We start from the raw sequence: 25,630 nt of genomic DNA on the forward strand, positions 1-25,630 counted from the left end.
ATTATTTGAAAATCTTAATACAAGAGCACAAGAAAGCAGCCTAACCTCTTAAACAAAATACATGTTTCTACCATAAACACATTTCACACAAGGGTGCTAAAACCAATTGCCAACACTGGCAGAAGTTGATCAATCCAATCTGAATTCATTTACTGCCTCTACGTCCTCCCATTGAATTCTGATGCCCATGCAAGCAGTCCTAACCTTCAAATTCCCCATCCATCTCACAGGATAAATGATAAATATGAAAAAATACACTTCAGACACAGCATACAAGTGATGTGGTGTTTGCACCAAATGGCAGCACCACGCAGAGAGCCCGGGAGCAGATTTCTCTCATCTCCCAACAAAAGCAGTCTGGGGAGGTGCTGTCACTGCAGTTGTGCCCTGGGCTCCTGGCCCACCAGCCCTGCTGGCAGCACAGGGAGTGTGTTTGTGTTTGGCAAATCCAGCCAGGAGCAGCTCCCCTCGCCTGCCATGCGCCGCTCCCTGCGATCCCCGCAGCCCCCAGTAACAGCTGCTGGTGTTTAATGCACTTCACAAAATCCATGGGGTGTTCCAGCTCCCAGGAAGCTCAGGGCACAGGCTCTGGGATCACCAATCGCTCTCCTGTAGACATCACCTGAACAAATCCTCCAGGATGATGCAGGAGAGGCCAGGCTGATGCTGATGCCGATGCCTGACTCACCAAACCCAGCTCTGCCCTCCTCCCATTTCCCAGTTTTCAGGAGAGGTCTCCATCAGACCCACCCCAGCATCAGCAACAGCATCTCAGACCCAACCAAACCCAGCTCTGCCCTCCTCCCATGTCTTAGTAACAGCTGTTGGTGTTTAATGCACTTTAGTTCACAAAATCCATGCGGTGTTCCAGCTCCCAGGAACCTGGGAAGCTCCCAGGGCACAGGCTCTGGGATCACCAATCGCTCTCCTGTAGATATCACCTCAACAAATCCTCCAGGGTGATGCAGGAGAGGCCAGGCTGATGCTGATGCCGATGCCTGACCCACCAAACCCAGCTCTGCCCTCCTCTCCTTTCCCAGTTTTCAGGAGAGGTCTCCATCAGACCCACCCCAGCATCAGCAACAGCATCTCAGACCCGACCAAACCCAACTGCTCCCAAATGCTGGTATCCACCTTGGCCAGCAAGCAAGTCCAAGTGTATGCCCTCTTACACAACCAGCATTTTTGCAGCTTGGCTTTTGCTTTCCTTTCCCTCACACATTTCAACAGCACAGTTCAGATGAGAAGATGTGAAAGTCCCCTTACATTTTTTAAAGGATAACAACACCCTGAGTAGGTATCTTTAGCAGCAAGAGCTAAAAAGTGAAGACTCTACATGTCAAACTGCAACTCAAGTTGGCTTTAGTTCTGACATGAACAGCATGCAAGCCTCATATTTATTAAAAACAGATGAAACAAGTCCCAATTCTTTTTGAATAGCAAAACTACTGACGAGACGTGGTGGAGTTTAGCACAGTGGGAGGTTTAGTTGTCTATCACCACACGTTTAAACACTTGAGGTCTCTGCAATAAATGTTGAATTGAATTCACCATCAAAAGACAAAATCCATGTTCTATCTGCCAAAACCTTTAGCAGCCTAAACAGAAAATGTCAAAATTGATTTTCAGGGAGGTATAGAAATAAAAACCAACATTTTCTAGTCTTTAGGGGACAGATAGATAGACAGATAAACAGCATGACAGACAGATGAATTTATTGCTACAGGTAATTTTTTTATTCCTCCTAAGCAAAAATTAGGCTTCAAATGGATTGTTACAGCTAAACAGATTAAGAAAAAAAAACCCAACTAATGAGTAGTTTTATAGTTAAATTCTCTGGTCTGTCACAACCATTGGCCTAGAGGTAGAAAGCAAGCAGACTTTTTTTTCTAAAACACTACTCTTTTATTTGCATTGAGGTTAAAGAGCTTCCTCTGTCCTTGACTGGTGTCAGATATAGTAAAATAAAACCATTTGAAAGGAGAAAAAAACCCAAAACCTGCCCGGAGAGAGTAAAAGTGCTGTTTTGGAGGCTCTTTTCCTCCATCTGCACTTGTCTGACAAAGTCATGAACTACCTTTGGGCTCACTTCACACCACAGAGCTGCTGCTGGGCTTTGTCTGCAGAGCCCTCCCAAACTCCATCCCCCTCACCCCCTGGCCAGCTCCAGCTCTCTCTGGCCAGGAGATGCTTTGCTGGCCATGCAATTCCAGCAACTGGAATTCCCTCTTCTCTCTAAATTTAGCCTGGGTTTAAAACTCCTGATTTCAAGAGTGCAGTGAAATCCAGAGCAAAGGAAACACGAGCCAGTGTCTGTAAACTCTCAAGGTTGACTCCCAGCATTTACTGAACACAGGATGCTGCAGAGGCTGCTGAGCTGATAAGCAGTCTGCTCTGCTCACAGCCAGGCTCCCACGTTTGAGAGGACTGTGAAATAAGCAACTTCATACACTGCTCTAAGTGAATTAATGCCAATATTAGAAAAACTCATCTGAATAATCAGGCTTTGCAAAATGCAGGCCTACTAAGCAGCAAGCTGGACCACTTTCAAAGCTACCACATAACCTGTTTTCATACAACCCTTTCAACATGAAAACTGACCTGCACCCAGCATCAGATTTTAGTTTCCCCCTTCTGTTTGCTACACTAAAAAACCCAAACAAACAAACAAAAACCTTAAAACAACTGCTCCTACTTGAAATGGTAAATCATCTGTGAGAAGGGCCACCAGACTGGGGAAATAATTAGCTGATGATTTGTTTCTTTAGGACTAAACCCACTTTAACAGGGTCAACAGGAGCAATGGTGGACAGAGGTCAAGACAGCTCCACTTCACACCAGCACAGCCCAGGGTTGCAGGCAGGAGCTTTCAGCTGCCCCCATTCCAAAGAGCATGTGACAGCCCCACTCATGCAGGAGAAACAAACCAGCCCTGGTGATTTACAAACTCCTTTTAAGATGTTTTCAAATCCCTTTTGCACCTCTACTTGTGTGAGTAGCCAGAAAAAAAGAAACTTTTCAGGTGCTGACTTCAATGAAGGGAGATGAAACTGGCCCAGCCTGGCATCCTCATCCTGCCCTCTCACCCCTTAGTGGCTGGGACATGCAGCACCCTTTGACTGACACAGTGATGGTTCACCTCCAGCTACAAATCATCCTTGGAAGTGAATAAATGCTTCACCATCACCACTTATCTCTTTCTTCCAGTTCATGAGTGCACTAAGGAAGAAATTTGGACTTTGTCTAATCAGATACAGCTCCAAAAGGAGACAAAGACCTTAATTCACTTCAGTATTTCTGATCTTGTATTTTGACGACACTGTCTTCCAACACAGCACCCCACTTACCACCACTGAGATTCCTGCTGTCCCACTGAAATCAGCCTTTTCCTCAGCTGTATCCCAGCTCTATCATGCCATGTGCTGCTGTTTCCATCATCTACATCCCAAAAGCTTGCACACTTCCCTGTCTGTGGGCTGCTCACTCCACACTCTGGATGGGGCTTCAGCATTTCCTCCAGATCAACACCACTATTTTCTCTCCTGCTGAAACCACAGTAATGACTCCCATTCTCTCATCTGCAGAGGCAAATGGTTCTCCAAGACAGGCCTAATGCCTCCCTAATCTGTCACATGCTGTTCCTCCAAAGCGTGGCCCAAATTGGTCTTTTTGTAGAGCCTCATATCTAATTTGCAGTCCACTATCTCTTTATCTTTTTCAGCCTTATGGCTTTTACAGCTTCTGCTCCCATGTTCCTCTGCATTTCAGATTGTATTTCTTTGGATGCATTAGCCTGGATGTTTTCCAAGATGCTCTTTTTTATCTCCTACTCTCGGTTATATTTTTTTCCTTAGCAGCTCTACTTTGCACAGCCATTTTCAGTCGACTTTGCTGTATGACTCACTTTATTGTCTCCTGCAGATTTCATTAGTGAAGTTCTCCAAGTCATTATGGGGTAGGACTGAATTTGATGCATTGTTCAAGCTTTCCACAAAACATCTTCTTGCAAGTTAGCACCCTCCTTGCTGTTCACTTTGGCAGTTGTGGAACTGCTCCTCAAAAGGAAAGATTTTGGGGTAAGAGAATCTGCCTAAACAGAGCAACTTTCCTAAAGTGCTAGGAGGAAAATGCTAACAGAGGATCTGGGTGTGTTATCACCATTAGCTCCTGGAAGACTCTGGTTTTTCCCATGACCTGTTTTGTTAGGTATTTGAAGGTAACTCCTTGCCAGGAACAGATGGTGTTCAAGCAGACAACTGGCAAAGGATCCAGAAGAGTGCACTGAGATGGTGGTGTGTGAAAGTCTGGCCCATTATCCAAAACAACGGTATGAATACAACAGGAGCTGCCAAAAGGCATTGTTTTGGAAAGAAAACGTATTAAGTAGGACAAAAAACCCCTGTAGGTGACGAAATTTAAGAAACTTTCTGATACAAGGATGGTGCCTTGGCTATTAGCTCAATTTTTGAATTTGTATCAAATAGTCTACAGATGGTTGGAAGTGAGTAATGCTTTGACACGTGCCTGCATAAAAGAATATGATAATGATCTTCCACAGATGTGATGGCACAATTAAAACAGCGGACAAGAGAAGCACTTTTTGAGAAACACTTAAAACCAAACAAATCTTAATGCTCCACCAAATGCCTTCAAGTGGCTGAATAAATTTCCTCCCCGTTTTTACTCCAATATTACCTTACTTCAGACCAAAAAAAGGATAACACAGGAGACCTTCAAAAGAATTACACTATACATTATGTATGGGTTTCAGATAATTCCTGCTAACTCCAAAAACATTTCATTTTCAGAAATTGCATACTTCCCCAGCATAAACATTTCTAATGATGCAAAACAGAATCAGAAGGGATCCATCCCCTTTCTAATGCTAAATATTGCACAAGTAACTACCATCTTTGTAATCTTAATGCTGCATCAACACAATATCCAAAATAGAATACAAAATTGAGAATAAATTGTTAGGAGATTACTCGTCAAGAAAACTATTGCCAGTAAGCTCCTAATAAGACCTGTCACTTTGACCTTCACGCATATTTTTTAACACCTTCACTTGCTGCAATGTTTGTGTGAGTCTGAGTGCAATGAAGAGCCCATTTAGGGAGCAGTCCCTTGGGCATTATGCCTCAGCAAGCCACAACCTTGAAATACCCATGGAACCATTTAAAATATTTACAGCCCCCAAGGTCAAGCTCTGGAGTGCCTGGACAGAAATCTATCACACTCTGAGAAATGGAAACATTTCTGCCAAACCTCCCTCCCTGAAAAAAGCATGGTTAACAACAATGTCAAAGAATTGTTTTAAGCAAACCCAGCAGACACAAGGAAACTCACATATTCTTTCTCATAACTCACCTCTCTGCAAAACACAGGTAACATTAATCTTTAGAATGCCCCCTATAAAATTTAGAAGGAAGCAGTCCTAACCATAAGATTTCATGCCTTTATTTTGAATGGCTGTATTTCTGGGGAGCAGGGGATGCTGCAGGTGGGAAGCCAGGGCCAGCATTACAACTCCAAGTGCCAAACACAGCAGCAGAAAAGCCCCATAAAGCTGTTTACCAAAGACTGCCCTGTTACTCTATTACTCATCAGGGGGCAGTGGGGCCAGAGCAGCTGCTGCATTTCAGGCTGTGATGTAACTCACTGTATTGCTGCAAAGCCTCCCTGAATGCCCTCAGGTGTCATCATCCCTTCATGCCAGCTCCATATTTCTCTCCTATCAGTGCATGTATCTACCATGTAAGGGACATATAGGCAGCTCCACACTGTGCAACATCACAATCCATTTAGAATTCACTTTTTGCCCCTTAAGCATCCCTCCCTGCACATCATCTGTAAATTATTTTGATTAGGGCATCTTAAGCACAGTCAAATGATTTTGATTATGATATGATGTTCTCATAATTGAACAATTCAGGGAAAGTTCCAGTTTTATGCAGGCACCATTTTGAAAGAAGCTGTTCTCTCTGTTCCTCCCACTTAAACAGCAAGTTGATCTTTCTCATCCTAACCAACAACTGAAGGCTACTGAAGAGCTACAAAGCCCACAAAATGATACTTGCATGACCATTAACTGGATGTTTGCTGCAATCAAGGCAATAATTAAAAGCCATTAAAAACAAGCCACAGTCTGACCTAGCATCAGTCTCAATCCTTTCAGGCAATGAGAACTGTCACTAGAAGTGACAACTTTCTGGCTCATCAGGACACTGGCAAAAAAAAGGCCCCAAGAAATCTCGTAATTTTTTTAACAAGATCCTAGTCTATCTCACAAGTGAGGTTTTCCACTGCCAGATGGTCGATAGGAATGCTAATGGAAAGAGTTGAAGCTGAAATAAATCTGCCACTTTTAATCAATCACAGACAACCGTGTCATCAATAAGGGACTCGTGTTATGACAAACTCCCTTAGGTTCTCTACAAGTGAAGTTGATGAAATGCATCACACCTATGTATTCATTACCAATATTGGGCAACTCTAACATAGATGTTTTTGAGGGTTAAAGGTTATTTTTGAGATTATTCTTCCCCTAGCAATGCAGTGATTTTGGATTCATCCTGAAAAAACAACAGTTTCTAAATGTTAGAAGATATTTAGATAGTAAATCAGTTGGGGGAAAAAAAATGAACAAAAACCAACAAAACCAAACCTCACACCACTACAAGCTCAGAAAGTCCCATTAAATTATAGAATCATAAAACAATTTAGGTTGGAAGTGACCTTTAAGGCCATCTAGTCCAATCCCCCAAAATCAGCTACTACTTAAAAGAAATGCATTCCTTATTTCCAAGTCTTTGCCCACACAAACAGGGTGCACTCTCCACTGTTTTGAAAATATAATTATGCAAAATATAATAAAATATAATTATGAAAATATAAAATATAATTATGAAAAGATAACTATGCAATATCGTGACACTCCATCTATGTCGCTTACACTCCGCTCCAACCCTCCAAACATCTGCTGACCACAAAAAACTATAAAGGCAGAAGTCACCAAGATAAACAAGTTCTATTGTGAAAACTGGAAGTACAAAGGGGAGATTCAACAGAGCTCCCACCCCACCAAAGAGGAAGGAATCAACCACATCCCACACAGCCACCAGCTGTGGAACTGGGGATCTTGCTTCAGGAAAGGAAGGGAATGACCAAGGGAAAAAAGATGCCAACCAAGTCTAGAAAATTAGACTTTGCTACTTCCATTGCTGACTGCTTGTTTTTCAGACATATTTTTAACAGAGACTTCCAGATTCAGCCTCAGTACGAATTGTGTCTTTTTGCTTTCACTGACAATTGTCTATCACTGTTTCCAAATGTAATTGCAAAACCAAGACTCTACGATTAGGTGAAGGAAATCTAATATTTTCCCAGATTAGAGGCAATGTGGGATTCAGTTGCTTGAAAGAAAAAATAATAAATGACCAAAGTTACTATAGCACAGGAGCAAACAAGTCATTTCAAATCCATTTACAGAGACACAGGAAATTATAATTAGCCCAAACTTCATAACTTGTCTATCAGTACAGCAATAAATACATCACTAAAGATGCTTCTCCCTCCTCAACCAATTACAAACTCACAGTATCTAACAAACAAAGACCATAAGTCAACAGAAAAAAATGTGAAGGTGGATTTGCAGCTCTCACTGGGAAAAACCAGGCTGACACAGACACTCCTTTGCCTTCCCTTCATCAGCCAACTGAGAGATGACATCTTTGCAATGATGAGCAGCAGAAATGAAGCAGTCACAGTTTGCTTGGGTTTCTTGGTTTTTTTTACATCCCCATCCAAGAGTAACTGTGCTGGACAGGATCACTGGAACAGCATGACCATCCTTCAGTATAATTTTGAAGGAATATCGAACTGTGTCTGCACACAGAGAACACCGTGGATCCATTTTATGAAATAATGAATGCCAGGATGAGTATCCTGATATCTCCAAAATTTAAACCCAACAATTTTTATTCCAGTAATAATACTCTGAAAGATAATATGTTGGAGTTATTATAGACTCCTGCAGCATCATAGATTAGTTTCACAGTATTGATTCTCAGGAGACCAAAATGGCAGATACGTGAATGTTCCCTACAGTTAAATCAGTGAGCCCCTTTCAGCATCTCTGAATTATTTTTCTCTATTTTTTCTATTTAATTTTTTTATGCCTTTGAAGTTCTAAGGGAAAGAAAAACACAGCTATTTTCTCCTCTTCATGCAAAATGAAAGGTTCTTTTTCTAGATTTTGAAAGAACTGCAGTCAAAAAAACCATGTTTAGGAGCCTGTTAGACAGAAAAATAATAAATCACACTGAGATATACTTGGTAAGAGCTGAAGAAAGATCATTAAAAACAAGGGTGATGTCCATCCTAAAAAGTCTCACAAAATAAGAAAGGAAATATTTGCATCAATTGAATAGACAGCATTTACAGTAACTTAATTATCTGAGAAAGCTGTAGCATAAACTGGCAAAAATTCAGATGTTTTAAAGTAGGTTGTTTCACCATTTTGTCCCAAAAGCATGCACAATGCCTGAGTACCTCTACTCAGTCAAAGGGTTGCCTTGTAAGGGACAGAGCCTCACCATTTTGTGTGGTGCCTGTATACATGCCAAAAAATCTCATATACATACCAAAATACTCCAAAATACACATTGCTCAGGGGTGACGGCATGAACCAAAATCCAAGGTCAGTGAGACAAACTCCAGGCCGAGGTAAGTACAGAAAATCTTCAGGTGATCCATTAACAGAAGATTTGGGAGATTGGAATCACAAATCACTTACCTAAAGCATTCCTTATCTCATCTTAATGACATTTTAAAAGCAGCTACATCTAAATACCTCCTCAAAAATTCTCTTGAGTATCAGTGCTTCTGCAGCTCCTGGCTTCAACCCTTTGGTTATGGTGGTAAATTGAGAGTGTTTAAATCATTTCAAATTTACCCTATTAAGTGAATTTAAACTGGAAGCTGGCCAGATATCTCTGGAGCAGTGATGTGGAGCAGAGTGCACAGGCAAGAGGAGCTCTGCTGTTCAGAGTGCTTTAGGAAAAGATAAGTCTTCCAATAAAAGCCTGAAAATCTTCCTCAACTTTGAAAATTACTTGGAAGTAGAGCCTGAAATGGGTCACCTCTGCTCCACTGTGTCTCCCACAGCATATGGCAACACCCTGCCCAGCACAGGCAACCACAGCACAAACATCAGCTCCTAAAACTGTGGTCTGTAGAGAGGTAGGGTATTAAAGGTCTTGATTACTGTGCTAGAAAAACCCTTAGCTATTTCATTTGGTTTAAAATGGGTTTTAAAATGAAATCAGCAGATACTGAAATTGAAAAGAGAGGGAAAGTAATTTAGACAAAAATGCATCGGTTCCTGTGGTTGGCCTCTTACAAGCACTCTGCAAAAGCCATCTGAAGTCTGGACTTCCCTCAGTTGCAAATCCTATCAGCAAATGCTGAACCATAAACTTGAGTCTTCTAGTGTCTGGACTTCACCAAAAAGTTAATATAATGCTGTGCTTAATACCTGTGAGCTACTGAAGTAGTAACAAAATAATGAATATATACTATACTGCAAGCTCACTCAGTGCCTTGGATCTCAGGATTTCCTACTGCTTCATAATTTAAGACTTCCTTAAGCTTTAAGGAGTAATGTTAAACTGTGACCCAAAGCTAACAGAAAACTACAGCCTAGTAATCACTGGATCTCAGAAACGTTGTCAGTTCTCCCCACGAGATAGAAATAAATGCATGAAACCTGCATTTGCCTCCAATGAGTATCTGAAATTTTTTTTCTGTAAAAGCTCTGTGTGTGTGTGTGTGTGTGTGTGTGTGTGTATAACTGCATATGTAAAAATATAATTTCTGTAAAAATCCAGACTCTGGGGATTACCATGTTGAAAGGCAAACTTTCAATGTGATGCAATTATATTTGTCTTTTCTGCTTTTCTGCCGCTCAACACAGGAGTTCTTTATCCACTCCTGGATAAAACACAGGAAGCACCTGAAAAACGTTGGCTCAATAAACCCAGCAAATCTTCCAAACAAGTTTGGGCAAATGAATCCCGGAGTCGGGTTTCCCATCCATCATGTCAGGAGCGGTGGGTTGTTTTTCCAAGGATGGCCAGGCTGACCTGCAGCCAGGGCTGCATTGTTGGTGCCAGCAGGGGAAGGCTCCGGAGCAGGGCCAGGCTGCTGCTTCCTGAGAAATCCCTCCTGAACACAATGGGGCTCCGGGACACAACGGTGGCTACGGCTCCTTTTGATGTTTGGAGTTGTTCTAATCTCTTCAGGTTAGATTAAGACAGAGGCAGCCAGGGTCGGCAAAGGTCAGCGAGATGAGGTTTATTTTTACAGAAACCTTTCCCTTCCATCCAAGATCTCTCGAGCTACTCAGTCATTTGCTATGTAGTTATTTTGCATTATACAGAATTTATGATTCCTTACAGCTTACACACACCACACTTTACATTCGACTCAGTTCACTGGTTGCAAAAATGTCCAAACCTCAGTGGCTTTAAATCCTTAATTAGTCCTTTTTCTTTGTCTTTCTGCCCTTCACAGGCTTCCCCACCCTCTTTTTTTTTTTTAATAGAACACAAGTAACTATTGTCATCTCATGCTTTTAGGTTTGCTACAGCAAACCTAAATTGGTACAGCATTAGGTTTATTTTCATGAAATCTATGACAAGGTCTATCTGAGCCATGCAAGATCAATGCATGAAATCCAGTTAAACCAAATGATTTCATTACCCCACTGCTTTGCTCTTGAAAAGGAACAAGAATGTTTCAAGAAATAACAGGAAAATGAAAATAAGAATGGATAGAAAGTATCTCTATTCCTACAGGGATTTATGGAAATTTAAGGTATATATACTCTGGAGTTTTCCCATGATGAGACTAAAGCTTTCTCAGCAAGCTTCTCTCTTGTACTGTCAGAGTATTTATACTCTGACTTGAAAAATAAATTACATGTAATCTGATAGTAAGGCCCAATAATATTTTATATTCCAGACTTCCCAGGGCTCCAAATCACATTTGGACTAGACCAGGTTGGTTGTAGGCAAAGCAAGCTCTTAACTCACCAGTGCCTTTAGATGGCTTTAGAGGTGGGGCAACAAATGAACATGTTGGCAAACAGCAATTTTTCTGCACTGCCACATCACTGAGAGCCATTGATGATCCTAATCTCCTGGACACTGTCCAGAGGTGGAGGAGAAAGCTCAGAAGGCACAGCCTGACATGAGAACACCCAGACAAAGCCCACAGTAGGCACCATCAGTGATATGAGCAACCCAAGCTGCTCACCCAGACATCTTGTTCCACAAACAATCCACACAAAGGAGCTCACTGTTCTGCTGCTCTGTTCCCACCATATTTCTCTGTAATATTTCAATAGGTATGAATAAAGTGCAAACATGTCTAAGACGTGCTGTATTTGCATATCAAATTTTAAGCCAATATTGCTTGCACACAGTTTATCTGGCAGGAAAAAGAACAAGCTTCTAAACCACCTCCAGTTAAGTAGCACCTTCACAGGCACAGAATTAACCCTTCCATTGACTTACTAAGCCCAGAGTGGATAGTCCCACTTGTGCCTCCCAGAACAGGGCAGCAAGTGACACTGCCCCATAATAACCTGCTGCAATGTTTTAAACTACCCTGATTTCTGTCTTGCTTCTCTTCATCTAATAATTTGATTCATTGTTGACTTTCATCTCTGTTATTAATTCATCAGATGACTGATTGATTCAACTACAGCTTTAATCTGATGATTATCTCGCTCAACTTCAGCAACAGCTTTAGTCAGGATTCCCAATTATTTTGTTTCTTTACTGCTCCACGATAAAATCCATACAGAAGTGTGCAAAGCCATTTTTCTCCTAAAACTACTGTGTTGCCCCTCTAGACAGGCAAAGATAACCTCACAAAATAAATATGCCAGCCACTTCATTCCACTTCCAAATCTGTATGCGTGTCCTTCATACTTCAGATTAAATATCTCAAACCACTCAGATTAAATATGTTGATAACTTCTTAAAAGAACACTATGCTGTAACAGCATGTATTTCTTTCACATAAATACCACATCTAAAACCATTTCAGAATAAAGAGGTGACAGACTACTTAATACATATCTGAATACTGCTATTCTGCATGTGGCCTGAGAGGGCTCTCAATGTCCAACATCTTTCAGTGCTCCAATTCAGCAGGAAGGTTACACTCAACTCTGAGTATAAATAAAGATTTAAAATCTATCACACCATGCCATGCTGTGGGCTGTTACAGCCTTGCTGCATCCTTTAAATTGCCTGGGTTTTGACAGCTGTTGAGCCAAGCAACGCCTGGGAAGAGTGCTCAGGGCCAGAGGTTCTCCACTGCACATGGACAGCAGGTCCTGAGGTCCACACATGCTGTACTCTACTCTGTGTCTTCTCATCTGATCTCTGTGGCGGCAAAAGTGTTCTGTTCATGGGCAAAACTTTGGGGGAGAGCAAAAGATCTATAAGAAGTTGGTGGTTTCCCTCCATCATACTTTGTAGGTGACAAGGAAGGGGCCTGTATGAGAGAAGAGGAGAGGAGCTGCTCCAGAGCAGGTCAGGAAGTGTCCTCGGCTCTGAATATCCCAAACACAGCAATGGGTTTGTTCAATCCATGGTCTTGCAGCACTGAAGGAAAGGGAAAATGCTGGGCAGAGATTTCTGACTCACAATAAATTGGAAATCCAACGACAGAAGAAAAAGTTAAATTTGCTGCATATATCTTCCAAGACCACATGTAAAGTTATCTCAGAATGTTTCAACCTATATTTAGCAACAACTGCAGCCAAGGTAAAATAGAACTCAGTGAGTGCACCAGCAGCATCACTGGGCAATGGAACAGCACTTACATACATGACTGAGTTACAGCACACTGGCTGATTTAAAACTAATTATGTGGATGCTGTTAAATATCACGTGAGCAAATAGTTCTTCAAGTTTTGTAACAAACTGCTGCAATTTTCCAAGCCTTTACCCTGCCATGGGGAAAGAACTGCACTCCTAAGCACAGAATGGTGCCAGCCATCCCATCTGGAAATGCCTGCACACAGCAAGGAACAAGAAGCTTTGTGTGACTGCTCCCCTGGCTTGGGTATTGGCCTTGGTAAAATAATGTATTCCATATTGCAATGAGGGAAAGTTAATATTTTGTTTGGTTGGCTCCTTTCCCTTCAACATTTTACAAATACTCACTGAAGACTCAACTTCTCTGACACATCTAAAACACATCAGACATTCACTTCCCGTGGTTTAAACCGGAAAAATGAGCAGACACACACTGTAAAGATCAACAAGCAGACCCTGTTAGAAAAGGGGTCAAAGAAAAATCAATTCAGAAACAAATCATTTTCCACCCATGAAAAAAAGAAAGAAAAAATAAATCAGAAAAATCTACAGACTGAGAACAAGCATTTCACAGTGCTGAAGCCCTCTCAGCCACAGGACATGCACCTCCAGGGTTTGATAACAAGACACATAACACTTCCAGTTTTTTGTTTCTTCCCACTCTCCTCATCCCTGCACCACATATAACCATGTAACTATTTTTGCTAACACACTATAAAGTTCAAGAGACTGCACATACATATTTATATTGTCTTCCATTAGACCCACTGAGTGTAATTTGGAAGAAAAAAGCTCGCAGAGTCTTTTCTTATAACCAACCTGAAAATGAGAACATAGATAAACAAGGCACTCACAATCCAACTGTCACACAAAATTATCTTCTGGGCTCAAATTGCTCCTATTTGGTTTTAAAATGCAAGAAGAAATTATTTCAGACAGTCACCAAAAACTCCTCTGCATCTTTGCGCTGCCCAGCCACCCTCCCCTGAATTCAACACAGGGATGACTTTCTTGAGTGGGAGGCAGAAAAGAAATATCCAATTTATATTAAGCAAACAAAAAGGCTGCTGTAAAAATAAGGAGACTGACCTGGGTCTGGGCCACAAGGTCGAGCTGGATCAATGCCTTTTTAGTTCTAAATTGAAGGCATTCTAATAATCTGGGATAAATGGCACAGAGCACTGGATTTGGCAGATTCTTGTTATTCCTGAAGCACTCACACAAGTCAAGATGTGTCCTCAACCAATCTTGAAGGGTTTATATATGTATATTTCTCAAAGGTTCTCATAACTCCCAGTAAATGACAGCTCAGGAACACTCCTCTGCAGTCCCAGCAGACAATGCTCCCTTATCCTTATCCTTACACTGAACCACATTCTGACAGCATTAGAAGTCTGTACTATAAAATTTGAAAGCTCTTAATGAATGATGTACAACTAGGGATGGATGATTTGCAGCATCACTGAACTTAAATAAATTGGTACAGGTCACATCAAGGAGGCTTCTTTACATTATTTCCCCTATCACTAAGCTATTTTTTCTCCAACTTTATTTTACAGAGTGAGGATATAGGTGGGTTAATTGCCATCCTGAAATTCTGGCATTTCATTCCAGTATTCAGAAACTAATGAACCCCAAACTGGGATTTCTTAACAAGAATACTCATTTTACTAATATAACAGGCTAGAAAATATTTTAAAAGTTGATTTCTCTTGACTCACTGGCAGAACAGGCAAGAAAGGGGAAATGATTCACCTCCTACAGAAGGAAGGAAAGAACTAAGGGATGAAGGAATGAGTTTTTTTGCTAACCTCACCCTAAGAAACATGACAAAAAGTTCAGAGATGCTGGAATGAGCAGGGAATGACTGTCAGCAGCAGCTCCTGCAGCAGGCTGGGGACACAAGCCATGCCAGGCAATGGCTGGGAGGGAGCTCCCTTCCCAGTGATGCACTATCCATACATGTTTCAGAGTTTATTGCAGCTGCATTTTGAGAGGTACTGAGCCTGACAGATGTAAAATAAAAATGCTATTGTATTGGGGGAATAAGGGAATTGATCCTCAAAATAGTCTGAATAATAAGAATAAACATCAATTCCTGACAAACACCTGACAGCTTCTCTAAGGACAGGTTTGGGAGAGTTGGGGAGGGGGTTGCTTTGTTGAGGCATTTTTTGGTTTTGTTTTGGGAATTTTTTAAAGAAAAAAAAAATTCTTTCCCCTCTTTCTGTCGTGGCTCAGTGCCAAGAGATGTGAATTTCAGGTAAAGTAACAACCTGCTGCATCACTGCCTGGACCCCAAGCTGGCTCCTGCCTCCCAGTCTCTCAGTGGCATTTGCCCAACTCTGCATCCTCTCAGAGAGTGGTGTCACATGCAGATGATGCCTTTTTCCTCCTGTGTCCTCACTTATTGAAGGAGGAAAGACTGCTGGTCATCACATTTCAGCGTTCAGACACCGAAACCACACACTCTCCTTTAAAACATGTTGGGTCAGATCTGTTTCTCTCCCATTCCTGCCTCTGCTTTATCTCTTTATTACAAAAGGCTGCTTAGCTCACAGCAACAGCAGTAACCTGCAGCATTAGCCAGGTTACAACACTACAGGCTCGAGCAGATCCACTCCTCAAATCAACTGTGAACAAGCAAACTCCAGTGTCAGCTCCTTTCAAGGTCACTCAGGAGGCTCTCCCCCGAAGAGCTGACTTCAATAAGGAGATGCATGACTTAAAAGGCAGAACCTTGGAAGCCTTGAACTCATTTTTTTTTTCCCTTGGCTTAGCTTTTTGTAAATAAAATACTAAACATAATTGGTATAAGCTTGCCCCTCTAAAAGTTACAAGATTGGAAAATACTGGTAGGATTTATTTAAAGTGGAGGTACTTATCAAATGTCACCGTTTTCCTGTTCAAAACGAGTAATCATTTTGATTAACCTTTGATTTAAATGATTATATACCACAGCAAAGCAGAAACACACATGAAAATACACTCCAAAGAAACTCTCAAAGCTTAGATCACATAAGAAAACAGTTATGTCCAAGTGGTTAAGAGAATTTATTCCCCATGTACACAATATTCAAACCAAAAGCTGACTCCTCACACTCCCACCATGTGTGCCCAGGAATCCCAGTCTAGCCAGAATCCTGCAGCCAGCATGAGACTGCTTCCATACAGAACACTAAATAATATCAAATAACAACTAAGCTATAGAATAAACTCCTAACTACCATCTCAGCAAGGAATCACAGTATCTTCTGTAAGGAATTTTATTCCAAGTGGGAAATCACTGTTACCCCTTTAGTCACATATAAAAAGAAGGTCTAAAGTAGCACAAGAAAAGAAATAAAATTTAATATCTCACTTTGAGTAAATACACATGAATTCCAAACCCTGTAACAGAATTCAAAGCAGAGGGAGAAAAACAGGATATCAAATTAAATTAGACAAAGAACTAAAGGCAATTCTGAAAAATAAAAATATATGGTAGAAAATTAGAGCATATTAAGATCTCATCTGAAAGGGCCCATTTGTAGAGAGAATGACCACCAAAGCCAGCACAGAAAAGACTCTCAAAAGTTTCATTTCTATCGAACATAGGATCTGTCTCTCTTCAGGAGCTCTGCTTCATCACCAAATGCCAACCTGCAAGGACTGGTTGCAGACACCCACCAGACTCCACTATACCACTTGCAGAGAAGGAACTTTTAAAATACCCATTCCCAAACTTTTAAATTATTACTGCAATGTCATTTTTCTTAACAAAGAAGGTTCTGAACCAACAACTCCCTTCTTGAGCTCTAACTTTTGTAATCACCTGGTTTAACTAATACAAAGGTTTTAAGATGCTTAGGAATCCCTTTGATTATTCAAGCTGAGCTTTGTTTCGTGCTGTTTTGGATTGGCCTCAGTCATTTGGGAAACATGAGCTGATGCTCCTCCCCTCCACAAGTATCAGTCTCATAATGCAGAACTAAAAACATTGTACATGGAAAAAGCCATTTCCTTTGGTTTTATAAAAGCAGTGACAAGACATGGCCAATGGAGAATAAGCATTCATAGAATCATGGAATCACAGAGTATTTTGCCTTGGAAAGGACTTTCAAAGGTCACCTAGTCCAGCCCAAGGCTGGACAGCTTTCACCAGACCAGGTTGTTCAGAGCCCCATCCAACCTGGCCTAGAACACCTCCAGGGATGGGGCATCCACAGCTCCTCTGGGCAGCATTCACACTTGCAGCTGAGTTTGTAGGACTCAACCTTACAGAGCAAAAAACCCCATCCTGGACACCAAAAAGGGACAACTAAAAACAAGGGTGGAAGCTGGGGGAGGCAGCTGAGGGCCTCTCATTGTTTCCCCAGGCTCCCTGGCAGTGTGGCTCCTTGCAGGCTCCTCCAAAGCATCAAAATTAGGCTTCTGCCCATATTTTACTCTCCAGGGAAATATGATTCCAATTAGAGACCAAGAAAGCACCAAGCAATTTATCAGGGTAAACAAGATGTCGCATGCAAGGCTGCAGAAAAGCATCTCATACATTCTCTCTAATAAAGAAGATTTCTCTGGAGTTGTGACACCCATTGAAAACCTAACAAAAATTTAGCTGGAGCTAAAAATTTAACTAGAGCAGGAACTTGAGCAGCAGAACAAGCCCCTGGTACTGAGAGGGCACAATTCCCAATACCCAAATCCCATGGCTCTAAAGCACAGGTGGAGCCATGCACCAAGCTGTACTGGCAATATGGACAGCCAGCAAATACCAGTGAGACTGAGGAGACAATCTGGAGGTGAATTTTCAAATCTAATCAGATCTGAGATCACTACCAAGGGTTTTTGTCATACTCTTAGCAGGCATGATTTGCTTTGCTATTATATATTCATATGGTTTCATTCAGAACAACCTTGTTTCATTACCACGGATTCCACTGTGCTTCACAGTCCTGCTTCATTTCTTCCAAGGCAAATTCTTCAGGAGATTAACCTGACACATTTACTCCCCTGATAATGGATCCTGTCTTTTCTGATATCATTACCAATTTCAAGCACATAGCAAGAAATAGGCATAAAATTTTTTAAAAGTAGTGACTTGAAAGCTTTCTTGTTTCCACATTTTCTTGGTACAACACATTTCACTTTACATGTAATGTTGTAAAATTCAGCTCAAGTAAATATAAAATAAATTATTAAGCTTCTAGCCAAATACTTCCAGTCCTAAAACCCTCTTTACTGAACTAGAAGTGCTCCAGTGCACAGCACAGCTCTAACTAGAGTTCAGATTTTAAGGAGCTTGAAGCTGCAATTGTTCTTTTCTTGGAGTTCAATGTATTATTCTTATGTTTCATATGCACAGAAAACATTAGTGAAGATAAATTGTGCAACTGGTAATTGAAATTAGAGCTGCAACATCTATTATGGTAACATCCACTGTGCCACATCTTCCACACACTGGGAATGAAAAGGATTTTGCATATGAAGCACCAGTTGTGATACTCACTGGAACAAAAATGCAATAAGAAACAGAATAAAATACATTTACAGAATATAAAGTTCCCTAAAATTACTTACATTGTCATTACTAGTGTTCTACCATCTTTACAGATAAATTAAGTAAACCCCCAGTCCAATTCTGGGACATGTGTCTGAGGAAAGTCAGGCTCTTTCTAAAGCTTGAAAAGTTCACAGTAAAGAAACCTGTTCAAAACATCAGCTTCCTTCTGAAAATACAGATGTATATAATATCTGCCCACCTAACAAAGGGAAACCTGCATGATCTTTGGAAGAATTCTTTGAACTACCTTCCTACCAAAATTGCAGAATTTACCAAACATTTCTGAGATTTCAAAACTAGGATTTTTGATAAAATAAGATGTAGATAAAACTATATTGCCTTTGAAATCCAAGTAACCATTAAGTGATTATAGCATCAACAAAGCTCTAATAAAGGGCCACCAACTGAAGACTATCCACTTCAAGCATATTCCTGGGACCTGCTTAGCATTTCAGCTCTTTATAAATGTCTTCCAAATCAACAACTTTTTACAAGACTGTAAAATTTGCCTATCATTATCACATCAGGAAACAAAAGCTTTTCTGTATTTTAACTGATTATCACAGTAACTGCTACTTCATGTGATATTAAAAACAGGAAAAAAACCACAAAACACACAGACATTGCACCCTGTCTGGTTGGGGTACCCATTCTTTGGGGATAATCTAAAGTCTCTGTGTGGAAATAACAGCACAGACTATTTTAGAGCAAAAAGCAATTAGAAATATGGAAATTAATATCAACTTCCTATTTTCAGAGTGCTTCAGACTGTATATGAAGATGATTTCTAAAACACATGACAAACTTGGCTACATCATCTGTACAAATCTGGTGTGGTAAGTAAAATGGCTTAAAAGGAAAGCAAGAAAGATATTTATCTATAAATATAAAAAAATTTCCATTTTTATACCATTACAGGAGCACTGCTTTAATCACCAAGAATGAGGATTCATTTCCCATCCTGTAACTTGGTACTGCCTGTACTGGCATCTTTTAATTGGGATCAGGACTAAAGAAACAGCTCTTTAAAATCTGACCACAACTCCAATGAACTAAAGGACTGGATCAAAGCCTGGTTATCCACAGTAATATTGCACTCAGATGCAGCTTACTAAATATTTAAAATACATAAAGATAAATATGCAGGCCTGTAAATCACTACAAACCAAAACAAGAGATGATTTTTAAGGTCCCTTCCAACCCAAACCATATGATCCTATTTCTGCAAATGCCTCCTGGAAAAAGACAGATTATCTGCTTCATTCATTTTCTAATGAGCAATGTTCAGGAGTTTTATTATTATTAATTGCATATAAATTATCATGATTTTTGTATCCCTGGGAAAGTATTTAGCCATTCACCTCTCAAAGGAACAGTGCTGAACAAAGGCAATGAATGCAAGGCATATAAGAACAATGCAGAACACAGAAATTTATGCATGCCATTTAAAAGGCATGGCATTTAAAAAAATCAAAAGTATGTCATAAATCTTTAATTATAAGGGAAAAAAAAAACCCAACTAATGTTTGTCAAGTCCTTGATAATATTTAAGCAAGAGCACTGCCTACTTCAGGAGTGCAAAATCTTCTTAGCTCACTTATCTGCATGTATCCTCAACCTCCTCTGAAGTGTTCTGCTGCAAAATTCATTGTATCTGAGATCTGCTAATCATCATCAGGAAACTCTGTTATGCATCTTAAGGATGTACTTTAGGCTCTCAAGAGGAAAAATAAATACGTTTTATTAGCTGCTTTTGCAAAATACTGATTTGTATTTATTTAGAAACCTTTTCAAGTTGCACCACTGTTAAATTAAATATTTATGGCATGATTTTCCAAAGGGTTTAACACCTGTTAAGAGTTTTACATGCTGAATTCAACAGGAGTTCCAAGGGCTCAACATTTCTACAAATCTCAGCGGTGACAATGCTGGGATGGAGCTTCAGCTTGGATGACATTGCTGAGCTCTAAAATGCAACCAGGATCCTGCCCAGCCCCTACTTCCCACCCAGCAATGCATTTCAGACAACTGAATTGGTCCTACTTCACTTGAAATACCAGAAATATGACTCATTAATACCTGTTAACTGCAAATAAAGCACAAGCTAAATGCTCTTAAGTTAATCCTCAATGCATCTTCCCTGTCCTTTACCAGTGTAAAATTTACGTGCAACTTACAGGGGAGCCTAAAATCCCCAGTGAGTCAACAGCTGGAAAGCAAAGCTTTTGATACTGAGAATGAGAAGCTGAATGGAAGCTAAAAAATACAGAATAAAGAAGAAAAGATGTCTGATACACTGTAAAAACCTGTATCTGGTGACAGTGGGGCCAGTGTCTTTGGCATTTGGCTTCTCAGCTCAAACTGACGCCTGTGCCTCTGGCCTCATTGTCAAATGAAGTTAAAATAAGGGGTTAGGTTTTGCCATCCTTATTTTCCTCAGCTTCTGAGAGATTTGCACTTAGTATCCTCCCCAGCATCATGTTTTCAGGTACCCCATGTATCCTGTTCTTTCACAAACAGATGTTTTCTCACACCTTGTAGGTGGCTGCTCTCCTGCCCTCCCAGGTCCCTTATCCAGCTCCAACACATGCCTAAATCTAAACAACTGTGCAGAGACAACATTTTATATTTAAAAATTAAATACCGAGATATCCTTGTGGCATTTGGCCTATAATTCTGGCAGTAATAAATAATAAATAACATCTAAGTAAGAAATTACTATATGTCAAAATGATTCAAATGATGATCCAACGTGACTTCATAAACCCCAGACAGATAAAACAGTAGAATATTGCAGATTGGACACATCAATCTCCTTATATGTTTTACTGCACACTACAAATCTGCCCAGCAAGTTCAGCATTTCTCTCATTAAAACAGGAGCTTTCATCACACTATAAAACATTTTCAAATGCAGACCAGAAAACCAACAAGCATATTTACTGTAAAGCTTTGTATTTGTGTCATCAATTAACAACAAAAGTTTGGAATAAAACTAAAATAAAAGCTAATCAAAGCAGCTAGCTGTCAAAACAGATGGGAACTACAGTTTTCAAATCAAGCAAAAAGGAAAAGCTTTCGAACATTTAGTGTCATGTCAGCTCACACAGACAACTTAAAGGAAGGACAGCAAATGTCAGGATTTTATCAAGAAAAGGTGCCCCTGACTGATATATTCACATTTATGAATTTCCATTGATGTTGTGGGTTTTTTGGCTTTGGGATGATTAACCCACACCAAAGCAAACCTCTGAAATGTGAACTATAAATAAGGTGTCGCCATGACAGTGCAGGCAAAATAAATAAAAACAGAGCCTCAGCATTATTTTAGCCTCAAACAAATATTTCAGTCCCTACATTGTCTGGCTCAGAAAGATACATAGACAGTCTCACAGACAGAGATATAAATGAACAATTGCAGTACCTTTTTCCCACACTGTTTACAGGGTTGGCTATATTCCTACTGGCAATAGATTTTCTTCTTGACAGCTTCTTGGTGTTGGTGCTGTCATCAGTGCTGTCATCCTCTTTCTTTGGTGTGTTACTTCCTTTGCTGTTCAGGTCCCTTAGCACATTATAATTAATTTTACTTGAGATTTTCTTCTGTTCTAACATCTTTTCAATTGCCTCTCCTGCTGTGCTGGCTTGAATTGGCTCCCGCTTCTTTGCAGATTTCTTTGGCTTAATTAAAATATAAAATTAGTGATGTAGGTACAAACAAAGTTTCCACGTAGCAGAGGGGCAAGCTGGAGTGCAGCAGTCCTGGCTCAGGTGCTGCTGATGTGATGGGGGGTGCAGGTGATGTGCCCAGGCTAAGCCAGTGCTCCCTCTCCTGCCACTCAGTGAGATCAAAGGGTCTCTTTTCTCCAAGAGATGAATGTTTGCTTTTTTGCCAAATGCCCAGAGAGTTTATTAGAAATTCTTTACTTAATAAAAAGAGAGAAGAAGGATGGGCCATTTTTCATGTATGGAAAAAAAAAGGGGGAGTGATCTCCTGTTACAGGAATAGAGACCTCACAGCATCACTCATCATGGAAATAAAGAACCTCCCCTGCTAAAACTGCCTTTAAAGTGAGAGTGGAGCTGGGTCACAACTCCCCAGAGCACTGACAGCACCACGGAACCGCGGCCGTGTTTCAGACCAAATCTGAAGGCAGCGTGGGACAGGCTCTGCCCAACTCCTCCTCCTCGCTGCCAAGGGCCCAGAGCAGGAGCAGCAGCAGCTTCCCAAGGCTGGGATGCCATGGGACAGGGAGCAGGAGGCTGCAGGCACGGGAGCTCTGTCACCTGCAGCTGCCTCTCCCAGGCACAGGCTGATGCTGTGCAGAGCCAGGCAAGCAGGAATGACAGCAGAGAACCCTTCCAGCCGTGTCCCATGCCTGGGTAGGTAGGAAAAAGAAAACAACCCAGAAGCACTGTTTCTCATTTGGCATTTTCCTATTCAAAGGAAGGTTTTAACACCAAGCTCTGCAGGAGATTTATTTTTTAATGGATAATAGCCCCTCTGTTTACCTACATGGGTCAAGTGCTACCTTGAAATTGGAAAGCACCATATTAATCAAGTTCTACTCGAGCTGTCAGAAACAATAAAAGGTTAGAGAAAAACTCCTGTGTTGTCCGAACAAAAAAGTGGGTGTTTGGGCTACTTGGCAGTGCCAAGGAGTTATACAATTTTGAAAATTGCTGGTAGACTGCCACGTCTGCATAAACGCAGGATGAATGAGAAACTCTGAAGTCTAAAACAGTGTTTCATTGTCTGGTTTTGTTTTTATTGTTGAAATACCTAGGGGAAGCAGGAAACTCTGCCTTTCACATTAGTCAGAAAAAAAGATAGATGATATACACGCTAAAAACTAACATGGGTTTAGCTGCATGTGGAAGATTGGAGTTGTCACTTGCTCAATTACACAAAATACTAATGCTGTAAATCGTGAATATACGGCCAATTAGGCTGCTTTAAACTGCTAAACATGGAGACAGGACATGCCATTTGTTAACATAACCGTTGCATTCTTTATGAAAGGTAGAACAAAATACCCCTTCAAGTGACTGTAACAAGGATCTGTTCAGTTCTTCATAAAGAAATCATTATTGTAAGAGCAAAGAAAGCCACTGAAGTTATGGCAAGTACAAACAAATTCCCCATGCACACGTTAAAAAAAAAAAATCAGACGTCTTAAAACCTGTATTTTAATAAGCAAGCAATTAGAACAGCAGTCATAAATGCAAAGAGCTAGCTCTGACTTTGACGTGCTCAGAATTTTCTCATAATAGCGATTTAAAATAAAAGTTTGGGCAAGAAAGTGTTTTACTCATCACCTAAAAAAATACAGCCTTGCAATTCAGTAACAGCTGGATGTACTGTCGCTTTTGCTCCTTTAGTGGTGACCTGTACCACTATGCCCACACATCTACATGGAGCTGATCAGCAGATATTTCCAAGACATTTTCAAACAGACACAATTAACACATAATTTAATACCTTGTGTTCCTTATAAATCCCAAGTTCTTTCTCTTTTGCTATTCTTGCTTCCTTTTCTGAAAGATGACAAAAGGGTAACCAGCATGAAAATTACACAAGACTGCATATTTCAGCAACACCAGCCAAAAGGCAAATTTCAGTCCTACATATTTACCTTTTTGTTCCTTCAAATAATCTGCATTTTCTTTCATCCATAGCTCTGCTTTTATCTGAGCTTCAGCTTCATTAAGTATATACTAAAAGAGAAAACAAATTTATGTACTTTCAGAAATCAAACTGAAAATCACAGAAAAAACTGAACTGAAGAAACACTGGCAAAGTCACTCCATGACCATTTTTAAAAATACATTAAAAGAAAACATGAGTGATATAAGACAATCAGAGAGTATTTCTAGTAACATCTGAAGCTGGCACAAGCAGCAACAACCTGTTTTCAAAAAACAGTGCTTGGTTTCCAAACTATGATGATGTGACCAAAAACCACCCAGGACTCATTATACATAGTCTGTTAATTAAACAAAAATGATCCTGGTTTTATGATCTCTTTCAGATGATACAAGAGGTTATCATGACAACGTGGTTGTCTGCAAGTAATTCTGTGTGTTGATGGTGGTCTGTAATTCAAAACAGGATGGGAACCATTGCCCTGTGCGACCAAAACAAAAACATGTGTCCTCTGGGTAGGTTTCTGTGAAGCTTTACACTGAGATTATTAATTCAAAGGCCACATCTGTGTGAAGGGAACCAGCTCAGACTGCTGGAGCTTCAGCCCTGTAGATTTCAGACAGCTGGGTTCAGTAACCACATGTAGACGTTTTGCAGTTAACTCCACCTAGTCTCAGGTAACATCTTTAGTGGGAATGGAGCTGTAAAATACATCTAGGACTATTCAGATGAATCACAGAAATAAATAGACAGATAGGTAGCAATTACTTAATTGTAGATGACCTAAATGTAAAAATTAACCCAGTATTTAGCACAATTAGCAATGAAACTGAAGTTCTCTACAGGTGATGCTGTTTGGGAGTGAAGAACAGCAGAATGGAGAAGACAAATGAGGTAATCCATCATGAACAAGACACTTCAGTTTTAAGCAGTGCACCTGAGACTTGCAAAATTATGTTTAAGTGCAAGAAAAGCAATCTGAGGTTGCTCCACTTTTGGGTCTGAGCATTCAAGATTTTCTCCAAAGTAAGATGTACATTTAGGATTTCATAAGAAAAATAATTCCAGTCAAATGAAACTAATGCAGTCCTTCCTCCAAGGGCTAAACAGGAGAGCGAATGGCTGTGCAAGTCCTGGTTTATCAGACCAGTATTTTCACTCTTTCATCTGCTTCTATTAAAAGTGGGCCATAACAGTAAAATACACTTTTCCCTAGCTCAGTTATTCATCCCTCTTAGGCTTTCAGAGATTTCATAATCTTGGACTTACAATATTACAGTCTATTGCCACAGAAATGAACATGAAGTCATAAAAGCAGAGTTATGACCTCATCACAGAGCCTAGGAAGAGCAGAAAATGTGTTCTTCCCCTGTGATTGTTTTAATTATGGACTGGCTGTAGTGAAAAACCTCAGCCTTTGTGCTCCCTCCATTCAATGTCTGCTCAGACCGTGAGACCTTAATGCCCAGCCTAGCAAATCCCACCTCACAGCTACATTTTGGAGATCAGTAATTCCTGTGCAACCTCATCAGTCTCAGTGATTTT

At 40.4% G+C, this 25,630-nt stretch overlaps 1 protein-coding gene across 1 annotated transcript in view; it reads right to left on the minus strand.

Annotated features, from left to right (window-relative positions):
* BRF1 (BRF1 RNA polymerase III transcription initiation factor subunit) overlaps positions 1-25,630 on the minus strand; it is a 173,965-nt gene that overhangs the window by 22,080 nt on the left and 126,255 nt on the right. The window contains exons 13-15 of the mRNA XM_036383304.2: positions 24,075-24,156; positions 23,921-23,976; positions 21,863-22,119 (exon numbers count right to left, since the gene is read on the minus strand). Of these exons, the coding sequence (XP_036239197.1) occupies positions 21,863-22,119; positions 23,921-23,976; positions 24,075-24,156 (395 nt within the window). The remainder of the gene's footprint in view (positions 1-21,862; positions 22,120-23,920; positions 23,977-24,074; positions 24,157-25,630) is intronic.

This window comes from Molothrus ater, chromosome 6 (genome assembly GCF_012460135.2).
Source record: "Molothrus ater isolate BHLD 08-10-18 breed brown headed cowbird chromosome 6, BPBGC_Mater_1.1, whole genome shotgun sequence".
NCBI classification, from domain to species: domain Eukaryota; kingdom Metazoa; phylum Chordata; class Aves; order Passeriformes; family Icteridae; genus Molothrus; species Molothrus ater.